General features: G+C 38.7%; 1 protein-coding gene across 2 annotated transcripts; it reads right to left on the bottom strand.

Annotated features, from left to right (window-relative positions):
- Positions 1-1397: 1397 nt before the first annotated feature.
- xpo6 (exportin 6) lies at positions 1398-19821 on the bottom strand. Of its 2 annotated transcripts, XM_005753404.2 has the most exons (25): positions 19495-19821; positions 19026-19068; positions 18184-18274; positions 17160-17272; positions 15580-15777; positions 14473-14632; positions 14059-14136; positions 13420-13951; positions 11380-11506; positions 11177-11286; positions 10938-11046; positions 10673-10765; positions 8942-9011; positions 8647-8806; positions 7885-7977; positions 7290-7434; positions 6742-6891; positions 6391-6580; positions 6139-6294; positions 5088-5202; positions 4800-4971; positions 4501-4662; positions 4254-4352; positions 3236-3466; positions 1398-2022 (listed from the first exon to the last, which is right to left on the bottom strand). In XM_005753404.2, exons 2-25 carry the CDS (start codon positions 19026-19028, stop codon positions 1921-1923), a joined length of 3459 nt encoding a protein of 1152 aa, XP_005753461.1. In that variant the 5' UTR covers positions 19029-19068; positions 19495-19821; the 3' UTR covers positions 1398-1920. The 2 variants fall into 2 exon arrangements, with proteins under 2 accessions (XP_005753461.1, XP_013771467.1); XM_013916013.1 differs by having other exon boundaries at positions 19026-19821.
- Positions 19822-20483: the final 662 nt, after the last annotated feature.

The following is a 20483-nucleotide window of genomic DNA, read 5'->3' as shown; positions in this document are numbered from 1 at the left end:
TCCTGACTGGAGCAGAACCACCAACCTTCCAGTAGCTGACCTGCTCTGCCACCTGACATACAGCCACGCCAATACAGACAGTGCAGACGTATAAAGTTGGTCATATTGACTTCAGTTTTGTTAAAATTCCCTTATATGTGGATTTATATTTGCAGATTTTTCAATAAACTGCTGCTCCCTTTAAATTTTCCTAAGCATCATCTTTTTTGCAGTCTAGACTTGACTGCACGGTACTAATCAGCATCAAGGTGACATTTTGTAACCAAAATCCTCTCTTATCAAACTGAGTGCAGTTGACAGAGTCCACTAAGCAGTCACATTTAATGTAAGCTTAGGATACACAAAACCAGACAACATTAGAGCCATGTCTTTGCTGCTTGAGTTTGTGACATCTTTTCATAATTTATGAAAATGCACCATTGTTCTTTTCCACCTTGTACATGTGAGTCTGCACATATTTGTCATGTGATTGATTTTATGTGATGTCATGTTTCAAGGTTTCTGTTGGTTTTTTCTTGTTCTGCCTGATCCAGTGAATCAGAAAAGGAACATTTTTTGCATATTACTGTGATGGCATGCCACACATGGTAAGCTCCACACCTCACTACCTGTTGATTCACTTTAGTTTAATTTACAGTCACTACTTTAAAATATTCTATTTATTGTTCAATATTGTTTCTTTATTAAATGTATTTATTTTTCCATCACACCTTCCAATGTTTATATGGCGTGCACACATATTAACCTTGCAAGGTCAAAGTTCTGTTTTATGTTATATTAATACATCTTTCTTTGTTTGAGTTACCTGGGGGTTGGCTTCTCCTGTCTGGCAAAAGGTGTGGCAAAGGGCTGCCAGACCTGAAGTACCACTGACAGCCTCATTGGATTGCACCACATGCTTCATTGCCTGGGGGGTGTTTCATGTTTGTTTCATTGTTTTGTATTAGTTGGTTATATGGCAGCCATCTTGTTTTCCCCCGTGTGTGTCATTTGGTTTAGCTAAACCGGTATTTAAGTTCCCCTGTGTGTCATTTCAGCAGGTCAGTTTATCATGTGTTTGTTTGAGGTTTTGTTAATTATTATCTTGAGTTTAGTCTATTGAGTTGACCTCTTTTATTGGTCTGCCTGTTTAAGTTTTGGCTTTGTTAAATATGTTTTCATATTTTTGGGTCAATAAAACCCCTTTTTTGAATTAAAACCACCTGTGTCCTTTATGCTTTACTGCTTGGTCCCTGACAATTACAAATAAACAAAACAAAAAATAAATAAAAAGTCTAAAACATTTTCTACAGTAGATGACTGTAGTGAAATAAAGGAAAACATAATCTCTAATAAAAAAAATTCTCATTATGAATACTATAAGATGACCAGCAGAGGGCACAGAGACCAGCCAAAGGTTTTATTAAAAAAGCACTTTATTATTCAAGCAGGTTTTCTCTTTTCAGAATGGAATGATATGAAAGATCTTAAGTTGAGAGTCTCTCTCCTTTGGAGATTAAAAAGGCAAAACGAATAAAAGCAGACATTAAAGAAAACTAAAACAAAACTCAAAATGAGTTGAAAGTGCTCTGTCCCAGCCCAGCTTTGTTGCAGAGGCGTGGGAAAGAAGGCCTGGCTCAGACTGCTCCAGGTCTGGGCAAAAGCCAAATGCAGACCAGGTTTACATTTCTCACCAAACTCATTGGCAATTCACAAGGAGGGCACTGCCTTAAAAATAATAATGTGCCAACCTTCTACAGTAGAAATCAAATAAAAACATCAGCAGCATCCTCAACCTCCAATTACCTAACCAAACAATGTGTGTTGCTCCATCCTGTTACTTTGAAAAGGTGGAGCACAGCTGAATTGGAGGAGTGTCGGGGAAAGTGGTCAGCACAGGCAGTCCTGACGGTATGTGGAGTGGTTCAAACAGTCATCGTGCTATAGCTTGATGGTGCCAGTGGGCAGGCTGCTGTTGCACAGTCTGTAGTAGCGAAGATCGTTCACCAGCCGCTGAACGCTTTGAGTGAACGAAGGCAGGTCCTTAGGAAAGAGGAGAAGGAACAGACACTAATATTAATTTATGAAAGAAATGCACAAAAACACATGCCCAGTAAGTAGATACAGCCATGACTGATAGAATAGTGAAGCTATAATAATATAGGTTTTCCCCAAAACCTCAACAACTCCCACCCCCTAAACCACCTCGTTTCACACGAGGTGCTGAAATACAGTATTCCCTTGATTTACACAGTAAGTGAAATTCTGCTAAATTTGAGTGACATAAATTTACAGACTGTGATGTAGTGAGTCCACGAAAGGTGAACCATAATGTGGTGCGGGAATACTGTAGACCAGAATTAATATTCCATTTCAAGCATGAAATAGCAGCAGCAGGCTGAGAGTGTGCATCATCACAGAGACCACCACAACAAGCTATTTCTTATGCACACCGTTAAAGATTATTAGCTTTTAATTAATGTGTGGAAACTGGTGCCATCAAGTGGCTACGTCTTGTTGCAAATCTTTAAATAGACCAATCAGCAGACATTAGGTAAATGCACGCACAGACCGAACTGGCTTCCCTACCTTCAGCTAATTTTTGTAGAAATGGATGAACAGGAAGTTGGCTGGCTCCACTATGGTGGCTCTCATTATACCCAGTATGTCTACATTAATATACAGCAGCACGAAGGGTGTTTATTTACTTTGTTAGACTTAGAGGTTGGCGGATGTTCACTATGACTGATGTGAGGGCTACAAACTCATGTAAGTTCGAAGAAAAATAAGGGAGTAGTTTTGCCTGCACAACCAGAAACTCTGAAAAATGTCATTTATGCACATCCACACATGAAAAACAACCCAAAAAACAAAACAAAAAACAAAAACAGTCCAGAGGAGTGGTCTTATCAGACAAATTAAAACACCTGCGTGTTTTTATAATGTTAACTAATTATTTACTGTGCAGCCAAAGTTTAACAGAATGCAAGGAGATGGGGTAGCAGCAAATAGCAGATAAGCTATTACAGTTCTAAAGAAAGAAAAAAAAAAAGACTAATTTGATTTCTATGTACAGCTGTTGGAGCAATCTAAGTATTGTTGCCAAATTATTTGTGCAACAAGTGGAAATTCCTGTGTGTGCCAGCAGCCCCTGAGATATATTTACCCATATTAACCTATTGGGGGACAATAACTTGCAAGCCCACAGAACAACACGTGCAGCATTTTTTTTTTTAGAAAGTGCCACTGAACTTACCTGTTCCAGCTTGAAATTACGTGCGAGAACAGCTCGTTGGCTGCTGTCCACACCGTGGCAGCCATTGAGGAATTCCGGCATGAAGGCCGAATAAAAGGCATCAAAGTCAACAGAGGCCATGTTGTAAATGGCGAGGGTGATTTCCTCCTGAAGAAGGTCGTGACTTTTGTGGAGAAGGACTTGCAGCAGCACATTGATGAAGTGGAAGAGCATTGAGGTCCGGAAAAGCTTCTGAAAGACCCACAAACACACACACATACACACACACACACACACAAAAAAAAAAAGGAAAAAAAAAGAAAAAAAGAAAATGAAAATGAGAGTAACGTTAGTACGTGTTATAGAATTCACACATGTGGACGAGGGAAATGTGTGCTGCCTTAGTTGCACTGTGCAAGAATTGTGATGTTGGGACCCATTCACTGCTGCTTTAATTACAGATAATCAAAATAAATACATTAAATTATTTAAATAATTTAAACCTACTTATTATTAGAGTCACACTAACTAGTTAGAAGGAATGCCAGTTGGTTTGGCTTAAGATTTCTGTAAATTAGAAACTGTGATCCAAAAAAAATTACTGTCATACTATTAACATCTAAAACAGAAACAAAAATAGAGCACTAGTTCCACCTTTTGGAATTAACAGGATGTTACATGTTAAATAAGGAGCCACATTTCATTAGTTACGTATAATCACTTATTTGGCTGAAGGTAGAATCTGCAATGTTTTTGTATCCACTGTATAGATCATTTGACTAGCAGCAATAATTACTGTCCAGTATCAAGTCCAATAAATTGTATTTAGACCACTAGTTTCAATTCTAAAGCTGAACTTACACTGATGGCTCTAACAGTTAGTTTAACATTATTATGAATATGCTGCACTTGCAGATACACAAAAAGTGAAATCTGTGCACCATTAAAGACCTGAGACTGTGGCAGACTACTTAAAGAGAACGGGTTTGTTTATGCCCTTGCTCCAAAAAATCAACGATCCTGACAAAGTTGAACTCACTCTGTGGTATAACTTGTGCTTGCTGTTGAGAGACTCCAGATAGCACAGATTCTGCTTGAAAATGTGGATATCAGGCTGCAGGAAAGACTGTCCAAAAGCCTGGAAAATATCAGCACACGTCAGGAAATTTAGTGGGATGAGATTCAACAATATCAACAATCACCTCTCCTACAGCTGACATTACAATTATAAGTTCTTTAAACGTCACATTACAAGGATTAGGGCTGTTCTATATGCATGAACGCACCTGCATGGCCGCTGTGAACTGGGCCTCATTTTCCATTGTGTCTTCTGAATCTCCTCTTTGGACACTTGTTAAGACTGAAGTTTTAAAGAAGTACCTCCAGTTTTGGTGAAGTATTTGGTATAGCAACTCAAACATCTCGGCCTTGATGTCTGGAGAGGATCGCTGTCAAACAAACCAGAGATTCATCCATTCATATTTTAGTAAGGTACAGTATGTGTCATTTCTTAAAAAAGAAGTGATATCACAGATGACATTTTAGAGCATAACCACAACTCAAACAAAACAGTGATGCAACTGACCTCTGCCACCACTGGGTAGACCTGCTCCATGCACAAAGAAAGGATGCTGGGTAGGAAGGGCTTAAAAGCTTGACCGGGCTCTTGCACCACCACCTGTAGGATTTTCAGGAACTTCTGCACCACCCTACACCCTGCACTGCCCTCATGCAAAATACTGGCTGCCAGCTGCTCCCTAGAGCAAATGAAAACAACAGATGTTACTCAGTGTTAAGATGACGTAAGATAAATGTGACTGCAACAGGTGGCTATTGTTTGACATGACATCTTGAGCTAGAAGCTTTTTTTAACCTGGTGAACATGCTAAGAAATGTGTGGATGATCTGTCCTGTGAAAGCAACACCCATCTGGACTCGTAACGCCTGGAACAACGTCAAGAAGAAGGCCAACATCTCATCTGTCACATCTACGAAAGAGAAGTGACAATTAACAAAACTGAAGCGATTACCTAACATGTGGATCTGGTATGGTGTTACATGAAATTATCTTGCATGCAGGGGTTAAAGTCAGCGACAGAATTTCTGTTATAACCTTCATTTTATGGACGCACAGTGTGAGCACTCGGGTCGCATCAGAGCATCGGGCCGTATAGTGTGAGACCCTGCATCGTGACCTACGAACTTCTAACCCCTGCGAGTCAATTGTGCAGTTTGAGCAGAATCTGAATAACGCAACTGAAAAAAAAAAAAAAAAAAAAAAAAAAAAAAAAAAAATCGCACAGTGTCTGCCCAGCTTTAGCAGCAGGTATACCATCGCCTTGATGTCATCCATTGTTGTGTTGCGTTTGTGTCACAATTATGGGACTTCTGGGCCATGTTGCTATGGTCCCACCCACACTGATGTGATACTCAATTGTAATGGAAAACGGCAAAGAAAAAAAAAAAAAAAGTCGAGTGCCAGCAGAAAAGAGGCAAAAGTGGACCATTAAAGATGGGCTGGGTTGAGATAATAGCCTGAGTGAATGTATAAAAGATTTCTTAATTTTGTAATTATGTTTGAAATCATCATAAATATTTTAGATTAAGTATTTAAATTTAAAAAGGCAATCAAAACCATGAAAAAAAAGGCCACAAGCTTAATTAAAGTCCATTTTTGATTTGGACTGTGTTTTTAATCTCAGTACTGGCTGTTGGCTATCATGTGGTGAAATTAACATATTTTATAGAAAATTTGTGGCAGTCAGCAGTAGAATACAAATTAATCTGTAAAAACAAAAAAGAAGGAAATACTGCTTCTTAGCACCATTAAAAGGTGTTTGGAAGGAAAAAGTAAGTTCAAACACTTGTGAATGTGCTGTGGCATTAAGACTGAGAATGACCCAAACCACAGATATTAAACTGACCTGGCTGCTGAATAAACACTGGAAAATGGGTGAGGGACACTTGGACAGACTCCTGAAGACTCTGATAACAGATCTGACGTGACTTGGTGGATTCACTGGAGACACTGTCCACTATGTCTCTGAGCACAGGCAGAGTCTGCTGTATGACTGCTTTGACTACACGAGAGAAAACATAATTAGGTGGACAAAAAGTGACTCAGCATAATAAAATTAAAAGAGATAAGGAGTTACGAAACCTAAGTAAATACTGACTGTCATTCAGGCCAGGCTGCCGTGAAGTAATGTTCACTGTGCCTCTTAAGATACGATATTCTCGAGTGAGCGCAGCCAGCAGGCTGGCGTGGTTGCTTGAGCGTGTCTGCCACTGTTGTTCACTCTCTGGTAAATTTGGCCAAGGGAGCAGCAGCATATTGGATAAAGCCCTACACACCAACATGTGAGCCTGTACGAGAAGATTACTTCATTTACTTCATGTTCAAGGTCACACAGAAAATTTAAATTGGCGACAAAATTTTAAACAAATGTACATATTCACATTGTTATGCTGTGATTGAAACGTGATACTACATAATGATTGATGGAAAATAAAAGTACACTATTTACCTCCTGGGGAAGTCTGCGTGTCTGATTTTGTGTAGTAATCTGGTTGAAGATGTTTTGAACAGCTGGCAAAGTGACCAAGAACACAGGCCTCACTGTAGAGGTTATGGAGACCATCAGATGACACGCTGACAGCATCAACTTTTCCGGTACCTGAACATTTAAGTGTAAAAAATTTTAAACAGACTAGAAGTGGAAAAATATATTTTATAGCTCTTTAAATTTGCAACATTTTGTTATAAATACAAGCTAGGGCAAGATAAACTGTATGGATCAGATGTTTCAGATCAACTTAAAGACATATATAAAAACCGTGAACATGGACTGCATGTTTCAAGCTTTGGTTAACAGTTTCTAAATTATACTTCTTCCTTAATTTTTAAACCACTGTTGCAACATGAAACTTACTGTGTCTGTGACATGCAGTTTCTTATAAACACAGGTTTACTTAAGTCAAAGATTCTGCACAAATTCTTTCTAAAAGAATTTTCTAAATACAAATAGCTGATTAGTTAAGGCTGGATTTGTAATATGCTTGACATTGAAGCTACCTTGGCTGTGATGAGCGGGCTACTGGCGTCGATGGCAGACTTAATGAGGTTGATGAACTGGCTCTGGTTTTGACTGTGGACTTCACTGTAAAACTGTGCAAGCCAGTGAGAATAAGCTTGCAAAGCAGCAAGAGCCTGTGCATGTCTGTAAGAAATGAAACCACATACGCACACAGAGTTAAAACACATTTCTTACTTATACTGCTTACCTAATTTGCTAATTTGCGTAACTTTGACATGTCTAAAGCCATGTTCGTGGTAGCATTAATTGTATTTGGCACACAAAAACTCATATCTTCTGAACACAAAACACTGAAGCCAGAGTAAAAATATTCTGTCATTTTATTATGTAAAACATGAGGTTGCACTGAATACAAGGCAACTGTGCAGCAAGGGCGGCTGTCCAGTGTCCACAACATTTCACACAAACCCGATAGCTATTCACACGCTCAGCTCCCTGTTCTCTTTTGCATGACACTGTCTTTGACTCCACGAGTAAAGAACCTTGAACCTTGAACCTTGAGTCTTTCATTTCTAATGGCTTGATCACATATAAAATTTTACTGTTCAATGTTCCTTTAAACATGATACTCACACATCAATGAGGTCTGGTTTGAGCACAGAAGGCACAGCAGTCTCCAGGTCATAGAGGCTGGTCTGGGAGCCATAACAAGTCACTTCAACCAATCTTAAAAAAGAGACAAATGTTCCTTTTTGATATTTTACTCATTCCTTAAAACCATCAGTTAAAATATGAAGAACTCAGAATTCATACAACCAAAGAGCAACTTAAATAAATCACACACACAAAAAAGAGAAGGCAATGTCAAGATAAGATTTTGTAATGCTGGCGACAAAAGTCTGCAACACTAACAGCGTACATTTTTAAATACAAACATAGGATTCGGAGGGGTTTGCTATGAAGAAAGATTAAAGTTAGGAGGCTACATATGAACTTTTGCTAGTTAAGCTATAACACATTAAAGCTTTCTTTAAACCCTTTAATATTTAAATGTATCCAGTTTAAGGTGGATCTATCGTCTTATTCGCAACACTGATTCATTGTACTGTTATATTATTTATGTTCTTTATACATTTTTATTCATCTTGATTGATAACATCTCTGATTGGAGTAAGCAGAACTAAAAGGGAACTTCTTTTTTTTTTGCTGAAGAACTGTAATATGATGTGTTAAATCACCCTTTTTAATCTGAGCATGCACAGAATCTGAAGCAGAAAGCCAAGCTTAACAGAAAGTTGATAATCATTAACTCAAACTGGAGTTTGAGGTTTGTTTGCTTTAGTTGGCTCAACAAAAGTCTGGCTATGTTGACCTTGATTTGTAATACACGCTTACCTCTCTACCACAGCCAGGGCGTCACTGAAACGTGCAGCAAAAATATCTCCAATGAAATACTCAGCCAAGCGTCCAACAGCCTGAAGTAGGGAGCTGAGGTCCCTGAGAGAACAGTGAAGTCGGCGACAGTCGTTCTCAGCAGTGATATTTAGCCGTCGACCTAGATAAAAACAACAAAGAGACAAGAAAACAAATGTTACAGGATCGATCTAATATTTTAATCTACAGAAGTGATGTCATTTTTGAGTCGACATAAAAGCAATGTTTTTTTCCCCCATCAATAAATTGTACTTACTTGTGCCAGTAGTCACAATAAACTGCTGTAAACCGAGGTATACGTCCAAATTTTCTTGAAGAACTGGAAACTTTAGAGCAAAAAGAAGAATAAGGAGGAAATTGTTACATGTACTAACACCCCCACATTATTATAACCTCAGAACTCACAGGCAACTTAAATCATTACTAAAAGACCTACTCAATTTTAAGGCAGTAAGTTCAAAATAAAATTTAATTCAGTTTTATAAAAAGAGTTATAAACAAGTATAATAAAGCCACAATTATCTTCTTTGGAATGATGGTGGTATTGGTTTTCGTGAATGAGATATTCTCATGACTCATCGAGTGATGCTACTACCAGCCAATCGGTGGCATGCAGTCTGACAACGTCACAGTTTAGGTACTATTATGACTAGGGATGGGTACCGGTGTCGTTCTGACATAAACGGTAGTAACCAGACCGAAAAGCAGCACACATTTCGGTGCTTTTTTTCCCTGAGCTGTGATACACTTTAGATTCTAGCCAATCATTTTACGTTTCCGAGGATAGTAGGCGGGGCCAGGTACGTACGTTCTGTTAAAGCAGAGCTACAGATTAAAAATGCCCAAGGCGAAGCGGTCAAAGTCTGGCTGTACTTCACAGCAAAATATGCAAACTCAGCAGCAACAAGTGCTTTAAGCTGATACTGTGATACTGTCAAAGGAGGTAACACCAAGAATCCGATGAAACACCTGGTGACGCATAGCGTTTTTTTTAAAAGCCGAGAAATGCGCCGTATTTGATAGCTTGCTGCGAGACCTCACACCGAGCACATCCACTGCGGGTGGGTTGCCTGTTATGCAACATCCCCCAAAAACACGAAGAGGAGAGTCCTGGCCCCTAGCCCTGCCAGTGTAGCAGAAATGATGACGGATGATGATGGCAGCAGCAGTCGTTCTTCTCTGCGTGAGTAGGCTAACCACGTCATTACATTAATGCATGTAAGGTGAACTAGCAAACATCATCATAGCTACATGCTGCTGTCTTCTTGTTTGATGGCAGATACTCCCTTCACCCTGGCTAAAAAGGCTAAAATGACCAAAGAAAAAGTGGAAAACGGTTAAACATGAGAGGTTTAGGACAAAGTTTGTGTTTTTTCCATTGTTTAAGCACTGCTTCCAGCCAAGAGTGATACCATATATGCCCCATAGCTGCAGAAAAGGCTAACATTGTTATCTTTTTACAAAAAACAGCTGAACATGAGAGGTTTTTGGACCAATTTTGTGTTCTCCATTCTTTAAGCACCGGTTTGAGCACCGTTTGAGCACCGGCACAGTTTCAAAAGTACCGATTTGGCACCGGTATCGGATAAAACCTAAACGATACCCATTCCTAATTATGACACTATTACACTACTACATTATGACCTAATGGAAAACCCTGAAAACCATGGCGAGTCAATCCGAGCAGGTACTAATGAGGCTTAAGACACCTTGGTGTGTATTTGATGACAGTTTAACCTATTAATGTACTCCTTTACAACAAAATTTACAATGCAGAACAGAAGATACTTCTTGCCATCATTGTCAAGTGATTTCACTGTTTAAGGAAACTACACTGTGCTGATAAGTGGGTCATCATGAGGTTATGAGCATTTCTGCTACTAGATTTTCCAAATCTAAAAATAATAAAGCTCTGATCTGGTCTATTTAAAACGTCTCTAAACTGCCTTACAAAATACAAAAGGTGACATCAACAGTGATTTCTTACCAAAGTAGAGAATGCATGGGATGGGAGCAGCTCCATCACCTTGGCAACCACCTCCAGACTCTGACGCAGGTACCTTTGCCACTCAGTCTGTTGCTATGGTTACAAAATGAAGCAGAGTAGTCAGACACTGAAGATAAAACCATTTCTTTAGTCTGTACTTATGCTTAAAGCAAATTTAATGCTTCATGTGGCTACAAGATAGACAGATAATATGAAACCGTGCAGATGATATTTGTAATAATTTTACATTATTAAATGTTCTTACATCATCATCCAGAGTCTCGTCGTCCAGCTCTTCTAACTGGGCTTGATTGCATCTGAACTGTATGCGATTCAGAACTTCCCTTAACAGAAGACCTAAGGCATCTTTGTACCTGCCCAGTTGGCACATGAATACATTACACAACAGCAACTTCACACTCAACAATGAATGACAAAATAGGAAATCATTAAATCAACTTTAGTTCTTTGAGTGTTTCTGTAAATATCTCTTGAGCGTCTTACCTATTCAGGACACTTTCTCTGTCTGGTAGCCTGCTTTTGATTTTCGTTGTTAAAAAATCCAAAAACACACTCCAAATGTCCAAACAGGCAAAATAGCCTTCATGGGTGGGCTAAAAAAAAAAAAAAAAAAAAAAGTGCATGAGAAGGAAGTTTACATAGAATCTTTAGCTGCATTGCATGAACGTGGAAAAGGTAATCATTACCTGGTTGAAAGTGTACTTAAAAAGCAGGGCAAGAAACTCTACAATAGGAAACTGAGGACTTGACTCAATTCGCCTCAAGTGAACACTGACAAACAGACGCAGGAAGTCTGTAAACTTTTCCAGGTAACTGCAAGATAAGAAAGGAATAACTGAAGCAAAAAGTCGGGACATACATCTTACATTTAAAACATGAAATATTAAATACAAAATATATTTGGTCTAAATGGTCAACAATATTATTACTTATCAGATTAAGTGCAGCATGTAACTTGATCATAATGTTTCATAATCCTGCAGATGCAATGTTTAAGGGCATAACAATGTGGCGCATGTGTCTGACCACTCATGAAAATTTACAATGTCACAGATGTGTCTTAAAAAAGCTTAATGAAAGAGACACAGGTAAAAATGACTACATCTAGAATAATCTTCAAAATAAAATATATACAACTTATCACCCTGCAAGCAGCCTATTTAAATAAATATATATATATATTACATAAGAAACTAGGGCTGTGCGATATGACCAAAATCTCATATCCCGATATAAGAATTCTATCGTCCCGATAACGATATAAATCACAAAAATGTAACATTTTCTGTCAATTCTGTGAATCTCGGGCAGCTCGACTTGCGGGAAGTGTTTCCAGCTGCGCGTCATGTAGCTGGAGTCGAGTGTTTTAACCGATGTATGAAACGATACATTTTTAGACATTTAAAGGCCGCCGTTTTCTTTGTGAGTATTTATTACATGGCGTGCTGCGGGGAAAAGCCTGTTCTAACCTTTGAGTCTAAGGTTTATTTTTTAGCATCTGATGGCTCTTTTTTTTTTAAAGCTCTTTCACGTGATTCAGTTTATTTTGAAAAGTCTCAACAGGATCTTGAGCTTTATTGTGAAAGATTTGTGGAACATAAACAAGCGGACACGCGATGCTGTTACTGTCGTTGTTGCTAACCACAACGCATAAAAACAGGCGCTTGTCCGTCCATAGTGTGGTTATATTAAATATAAGAGAAAGAGAGAACTTTAAGAAATTAATATAGCCACTACAGTGACCATCAAAACGGTGAAAAAATATTGCCGTAAACAGTTTATTTTGCGACACCACGAAACAAACGATAGTGTAAAATGAAACGATAGATGTTTTTATATAGTCATCCGATATACATTGTTATATCGAACAGCCCTATAAGAAACTAATAGATATTTGCAAAAGGAAACATTCTTAACAAAGACCAATAGGGATGGCAGAACCCCCCCCCCCCAAAAAAAAAAAAATCAATACATAGGACAGACAAAAAAGGAAAAAAACCAAAAAAAAAACCCAACTTAAAATAGCTGACTGGTCTTTGTACTCAATCTCTTCATATTCTGCAACCCATCTGAAACTTGTGGTGCAGACTGCCAACATATTATCATCAGTCTGAGTCCATGTCAATAAGAACAACTCTGGCTGCCAGCTGGTTGCATTCTAGTTAAAAACCATGAAACACAAAGGTTGCTAAATGCAAATTTAAAGGTTAATTAGGAATTTTCTGTCTATGAAAACAACAACAGATACACGATTTTCAATGATTTATCACAGTTAATTGCTGTATTATCAGAAACAGATTGCACATAATTGCCAACTTGACCCCACTCAATTGCAGACTGACGCCCATCTTTTATGGCAGGTTTTAGTGACAGTGTTGGTATGACTGACAATCTCATAAAAAAGTAAGATAACTTTTTCCTGATTGGGTATTGACAAAGTTAACTCTGAGGACATAATGAAGTTGAAAAAAGGTAATAAATAACAATATATGCCAATGCAATACTATTGATAGATGTCCAAAATTGCAATAGTATCATATGGTAAGTAAAGTTATGTGATAATGTCATATTGTGGGGTGCGACCAAAATACCAATTGGTAAGTGGCAATGACATAACATGGAGGGAGAATGCCGCTGATACCTGTGTCATAGGGTAAGTAAATGGCTGTACAGAGCGAGTTTGCTCATGCACCAATGCTCTGGTCAAATTAAGAATTGAGCCATACCTCTCATCAAGTTCCTGTAAGCGGCTCTTGATTGTATGAGCATTATTTTCTCGTGTCAGCCTTTGAAGAAGAAAGAAGGTCTGCTGGAACATTCGCAGCAAGTACTCCTCAAAATCCATTGGCACGCAGTTCTTTGACACCAGTTCATTGACACAGGTCATGGCAAGTAAACCAAGCCGGGCCCGGTCCACCTTGTTAGCCTCGTTTTGCTGTCCGTTTAGCTCTCCTCCATTTGATGTTGGTGGCATTGTCCCAGGATTAAGCTGTCCATTTGAGGAGGAGGAGTTGGAAGAAATGAAGGAGTCTGTCTTGGCCTTTGGCCGAAGATCACAGCCAAATCGTGCAAAATGGAAAATGGATGCCAACAAGGTGGGCGTAATACTTGTAGACAAAGGGATCCAGCTGAACAGGTGGGCCAAGCACTCCAAAACAAGGCAACAGAGCTGATGACTCTCATTGTCCAATGCTGCCATGGGCTGACAAAGCAGTTTTGAGTACTGGCTACCTTGAAACAAGCTGCCCAGCAATTCCACTGATTCAAAAACACAAAATGTTATGGTTAATAAAGAAGAAACAAACTCCCGTTTCACAATTTTAAGTCTTTCCCATTTTAACCATTGAAAGGGACAATTCACTCACTGCTTTCCCCTGAGGTGGGTGAGGGAGGCGGTGTAGAAGCTATGACACTGTGCTTGTCCCAGTATGTCTCCAGAATTCCTGAAAACAAGTACCCAGTTACTAACACATACTGAAAGATGTCTGATTTGTCATATTTGATCCTAAATAAAGTTAGCAAACCTTATTATATTTTTTATATAGTAGTACTTTACTCTTAACTGTACACCTGCATTTACTACTGTCCTTTCCATCCTTTGAAACGTGGCATATTAAGATCCCTCAAAAATGTTGCGAAACTGTTTGTTTGCTAGAACATAGGGACACCTCTGAATCTTCCAAAAAAACAAAACAAATATTCATTTGTTGCAGGGGGACAGGGAGAGACCCCTGTTAAGTAGCACTAAGAGTTCACAAAGCATTAAAGGTTGTCCTCACCGGTCAACAGTCCAAGCACTGTTGGCACCTGCTCCAGCAGCAGTTTGCGGAGCTCCTCTTTCCTGGCAACACTCAGGTCTTCCCTAGGACATGCAAGCTCTTCTGATGTGGTTTTTAACATAACCAACCCCAGTGGAGCCAGAGCCGGGGACTGGATCAACTATAGACAGGAGATTGATGGACACACACACACACACACAGTTCAAAAAGTTAATTTTATCAACTACCTAGTGACCTACCTAATTCTCCAAAATACTTTCCAAGCTGTTTGGTTAAAAGCCTGCTGACAGACTTTATAGAAGTTGGTTAACAGATCAGGTTATTTCGTTGTGTACACTTAAAGCCTAACACAGCTGTTTTAGAATAAAACAAAAGGACCTTTATTGAATGTAATTTCCCTTTACAGAACAAATGCATTACACATACTAAGTTTGGCTGTTTAAGGAGGCATTGATTAGCAAAACACACCACGAGACAAGATGATATCAAGCTCTAGTTCATGTGGCTTACCACTCTGAATGAACAACTTAATGCAGAAATCATTTGGGTTTATTTCAGATATTTCATGAGATTAAAACAAAAATGTATTTTTCTTGGATTATAACTGAACTTCTCTATTTAAGACTGTGCCACTTCCTCAAAACATCTTTGTGCAAACTTAAAATGCTGACATAAGTACAGCAAATTGATTAAAAACACAACAACAACAAAAAAAGAAAAAAGAAAAACAAAAGACAACCTCAAAGGAAATTGGAATAAATGTGACCAGAAGGGAAGAACAGAGACGGGATATTTTTTAGGACTACTTCAAATTACACAAGAACATATATATGTTCCATGCAACAGAAGCTCTGGTTTTATAATGCAACTTTTGTGTCTTCATCAGCTTCATTTCATTACTTAACCCTTCCACCAATAAAGATGACCTCCCCTGTACCGATAATGACAAGTTTTGACACTTCATCAGTATCAAAGATGTGGTTTGATATTGAGAGACCACCCTCACTAACTTTTGTTGCAAACCAAGTCATTTTGTTCACTAAGCAGGCCTAAAATATGACAGACACCACTCAGGTCAGAAAAACAGCTTCAAGGGTTACTCCTTACCTGAAGGGTGTTTGTAAAGAAATCGTGGTAGAACATCGGCCAATCCTGGCGACCAATGTCTACAATGACTTTACAAAGCTTATTACGGATAAAATAGGGCACAGATTTGTGCTGAGCAAGGAGGAGTTTGGGAAGACAGCTGCGAATCTCCATCTTGTCCTGGGAAGCAACTCCAATCCACATCTTGTTTACCAGGTTCTGAAAATTACAATTAGCAATCAACTGTAAAACATGTGTACAGATGACAAAAACATTTATACAAACATATGCAGTGCACTTCCACAATGTCTTAGGCCCATCTTATAAGGGATTATTTTTTCCCCACCCAATCTGTGCACAGAACTCCACAATGACCAAGAAAAAATATTTGTCAATTTATTGGAAGGACCCTTCACTTGGGTAAAGCACCTTTGCCAGGTATAGTATCTCAAATCGTCTTGGGGAAGATCCTGCAAGCCTTTTACATTTTAAAACCTTTCTTTCGTTATTGGTGGAATTTTTATTGTTGAACCAATGATGGGGAGCATCAGTGCGCAGGATTTTCAGGTCTGCTATGTTTCCCAAAGCTACTGCTCTTTCCCCTCTTGCTCAATTACATTTATAAATCACCAGCCTGAAAGCCAATTACACTCTGGAAAAAAGGCTTTCACTGAACAGGGCTGCTCATCATTTTCCAGCATCGATCTGACCTTCCTGACCATCCACCATCTAAGAAAAACACCATCCCATCATGCTGCTGCTACTAACAGCTGCCTGTCTTTGGTTCCCTCCACACAGTGTGGCAAAACACACTTTTTGTGTTCCACGAACCAGCGACCTGTCCAGGGTGTACCCTGCGTCTTGTCTTATGAAAGCTTGGACAGGCTTCATCTCATTGCAGCCATAAACTGGACAGGTAATTAGGAACAAATGGATCAGACCACAGGATTTTGCTTCCGTGTTCTGAGTTGTATTGAGTTCTTTTAATTGCAACCCCCTCCAGCTCTCACTAGACTTGAATCACAGCTTGCAGGAAATTCTCTAAATCTCATAGCTTGGTTTTAACTCTAACATACACCACAGATAGTGAGAGAAAGTCAAGGCTGATGTTTTCGGTTCTAAATTATGTTGAATTAAGGCACAAGTCCCAATCAGCTGTACAACAACCCCACAACCCACGGATAAAAGTAGGATGTCATATGCAAGAAAGGGAATACTTCAGTAAAGGTTTTATATTAAATAAAAGATGTAATCCATTTAAGATTAGTCTGAAACATAATATAATGAGGTTAAAAAAAATTAAGCATTTCAGATATACATTTTAAGTTAAAGGCAGTTTTTAAAGGGCACTTTATGCTCATTCTTTCATTCTGTGGTAAATTTGCTACACTTTTAACTAACTTCACTTGCAGAATTATAAAAAATGAGGAAACAGGAAAAGGCCATGAAACACATTCTTGTTAACATACGCCTCTTCTTGCAGTATGCATGTATTAAGTATCTAAAATTATCTGAAAACAAAATGTTGAAAAAAAGAAGGAGAGAAAGCTCTTGCTAGTACTTTGAACTGAGAAGATGCATCTTCCACCTACAGGACTTACTTCAAATACTGTGAGACTGTACATCATTACATACTCATTCCGAGTATTGGAGAGGAAGAACATGCAATGGCGCCACGCTCCAGTCTGCTGTGCAAAGTTATTCAGCAGCTCTTCTGCAGAAAAAAGGAAGTAAGCATGAGCTCTCACAGAAGTAGTTCAATACTAGCACCTCGCTAGCAATCAGCCTGAAAGTAATGCGTCACAACACAGGAAGTGGATTTAAAAAACCAAGAATGCAAAAGATTAATGTTTTTTATAGAAACAAAACAATTTTAGACCACCTTAAACATGATCCTGACACTCAACAGTATCTCTGTATTTATAGATCCAGACTATTCAAAGCAGAAATATACTATCGTTTAAGAATTTTAAGGATAAGGGCAAGAGAGTTTCACATAGAGGAAACTCTACCGTTCATCTACATCAAAAGACAAAGGCTCCTTTAGCTTTCTTTTTTTTTAAACCAAGAACTGAGCTCTACAAAGGTTTCCCTTTGATAAAGCACATAACAATTTTAAAGTTAATGCATGTGCTATGAGACATTTTAAATGGTATAGAAATGGTATAGTACTTCTGGTAACAATTAGCAAGGGCTGGTACCGATTAGAAATGTTTAAAGTTAAGAGTCAACTAGCCTCGCACAACATGAGCACATTGTGGTCAACCTATCCACAGATATGAATGACAGACCAACATTCACCAAGAAATGCATTGATTAGGTTCCTTTTTCCATATTTAATTAAACATTTTTAGCTCTTCTTTAATTACTGTAGATATTTTGAATTTATTCAAGAGCAAAAACAGGTAATCACACAGGAAATGAGGAGGAGTGGTCAACGTGCATGAAACGTTTGTACGTTACTGTGGATGATTATGGGGTAGGCACATTAACCCTCAATTACACATTCTTACACTGCTCTGTGTCGTTTCCATTTCAGACCATCCTGATGGGAACCTTAAAATACTGAAATACTGCATCATGGTCATACTTCTTAAGTGTACTGTTTTGCAAGACCTTACTTACCGATTTCTCTTTTTCGCTCATTAGTTGTGCAGCTATGAAAGAACTCCGTCATCAGGCCCTCTAGTGCGCGCAGCGATGCCTCCTCTGAAGTCTAATAGGTAATAGAAAGTAAAGTACAAACAACATGAGCGATCCATCACCATATAGAGCATAGAATCACTAAGTCTTTAGAGGAATTCCTTTGTTTTTTGTGTACAATCGTGGTATAACCACTCAATCGTGCTTAAATACAGAAAGAGAGTCCTCATACACATGTTCACACATAGTAAAGAGAACAATACACTGGCATACAAGTATCTTGTTCTTATAGCCAATTATTACACCAGCTTGCTGTTTGGTTAAAGCACTTAGTTATAAAAGGCAACAGCACAGGCTTAATCGTAATATAGTTTGGCACTACCCTTGTTTTCTCATGTGGATGAAGTTGGGCCTTGCCTACCGAACGCAAGATAGCATATCGAGATTTTAGCCCCTATGCCAGGCAAGTCTGAATTCCACAAATAAGCCACAACTTGCCGAGACTCAACACTAGTCAAACAAAATATTCGGTTTTGCAAGATGGGCGTCCTGTGCCGTAAAATGGCTTTAAGAGCTGTCACATCCTGTGAAATACCTGGCCTCAGAACCGTTAGATAACAAAAAAGGTATACAGGTATAAGTGCATACAACCTATCCCCATACGCTGCCAGTTGTATGCTAATGTATTTATCTTCACTAATGACAGATCTTTATATTCAGAAGTAGAATAAAGAGTTAAGCTTATCCATTGCGTTAGCCCTCAGCAGGAAGGGAGGAAGAAAGATGAACAACTGGATAAATACCAGAGTTTAAATTATACTTACCATGTTTAGCTGGCTCGGATGCTGTCTTCAGTTGACTTAGTCGCTGGTTAATTACAGTAATAAGCCAACATTAGTTACCCAGTTAGCCAATCGTGCGGCTAACATTAGCTATGGTACTGCTGGCTACCGTAACCGCAAAGGGTTATCATCATGCTCAGCTCGACTGCTTAAACTGATATCTACATAAAACTAGCTAGCAAAGGCTGGCCTCGCTGACTGTGCTTTGAATGTGTATATATATATATATATTTTTAACCTTGCTCGAATAACGCGGTTTTCGACTACCAGGCATAAAGACTTGACATTAAATTAGCTATGCCGAGCCCAGAGGCTAGCCGCATTGCAGCTCAACGCTAATTCCACCGTTAGGTTGAATACAGAAATATAGTTTTGTCAGCATCTAGCCGACACCACGTAAGTGGGCAGCTTTAATTAGCGTTTTGTGTCAGACATTTTGATGCTAAATTACCTAGTTGCTAACGCTGCAGCGGATGGCTAGCCAGTTAGCTTTTCTAGAAGGATGAAGGAATAATTTTCGTTCGCTAACTGTCAACCGCAGACATGCTCCTGTGTCCGGACACGACAGTCTCGATTTCTAAAGTCAAAGCGGGCTTTAAAAACGCACAAACATAAACGTTTACAAATCCGCAACAACAATAATTATAAAATGCTATCAGCGACTGTTCCTGTCATTCCCCTTCTCGGTGCTTAGGGCGGCTCAAGAATAAAGCTAGCTTGCAGGTTTCAGGGTCTCCATTGCAACTTCCTCTTTTGCTGCAAACAACCCAATCAGCTCTGTCAAGTCACTCACATTAAGAAAAAACACAGTCTCCGGTTATAGCTTTCAAATTAAAACACTTTACTGTTAAATAATTCAAAGTTATGAACAAAGGTAAAATGAAACGAATGAATTTACTCTAAAAAAATACCTTCATATGTTTCATGTTGTCATTTCCCCTAAAAAGCCTTATGCAAAATGCTATTATAATACTGTGCTTCTGCTGAAACCTGGCTCGCCCACACAAACATACAAATACAGGAATTTGCCTGGCTTTCAAAGAAGTAAGGTTATATAAACAGGAGAAGGACCATTGATAAAGTTTGCACTATATCTTATATATAACAGATAGTTATTAGCACTTAAAACCCAAGATTGTCATATACAGGAGAATTGTATTCACTATACAGGTAAAGGTGAAAGATTTATAATTTACATAAGAATAGCTATACATGCCACAACCAGACTATTTAACACTATATTGGAAAGTGAGAGGATGTCTGAGGAATGGATGTGTACTGGTACAGATATTCAAGACCAATGGTGAGTACAGAACTGTAATAACTAAATAGGGATAAAGCTGATTAGCCATGCCATTAAGCTATGGAAAAGAGTTGATGGAGCTAGGTTATTTAGAGCAGCAGTATAGCTCCATGTCAAGAAAGAGCACTACAAATGCG

This window comes from Pundamilia nyererei, unplaced genomic scaffold, assembly GCF_000239375.1.
Source record: "Pundamilia nyererei isolate P.nyererei 1_Seehausen unplaced genomic scaffold, PunNye1.0 scaffold00426, whole genome shotgun sequence".
Lineage (NCBI taxonomy): Eukaryota > Metazoa > Chordata > Actinopteri > Cichliformes > Cichlidae > Pundamilia > Pundamilia nyererei.
The sequence above is the reverse complement of the archived record's forward strand: the minus strand, read 5'-3'. Positions and strand labels throughout refer to the sequence as shown.

Bases quoted from the DNA above. Each gene is read 5' to 3' on its own strand.
- xpo6 (XM_013916013.1), bottom strand. The intron at 11,287-11,379 runs GTAATGATTACC...TTTTTTTTTTAG, and splicing joins TTAAGTACACTTTCAACCAG to CCCACCCATGAAGGCTATTT. The intron at 2,023-3,235 runs GTAAGTTCAGTG...CTCTTTCCTAAG, and splicing joins GTAATTTCAAGCTGGAACAG to GACCTGCCTTCGTTCACTCA.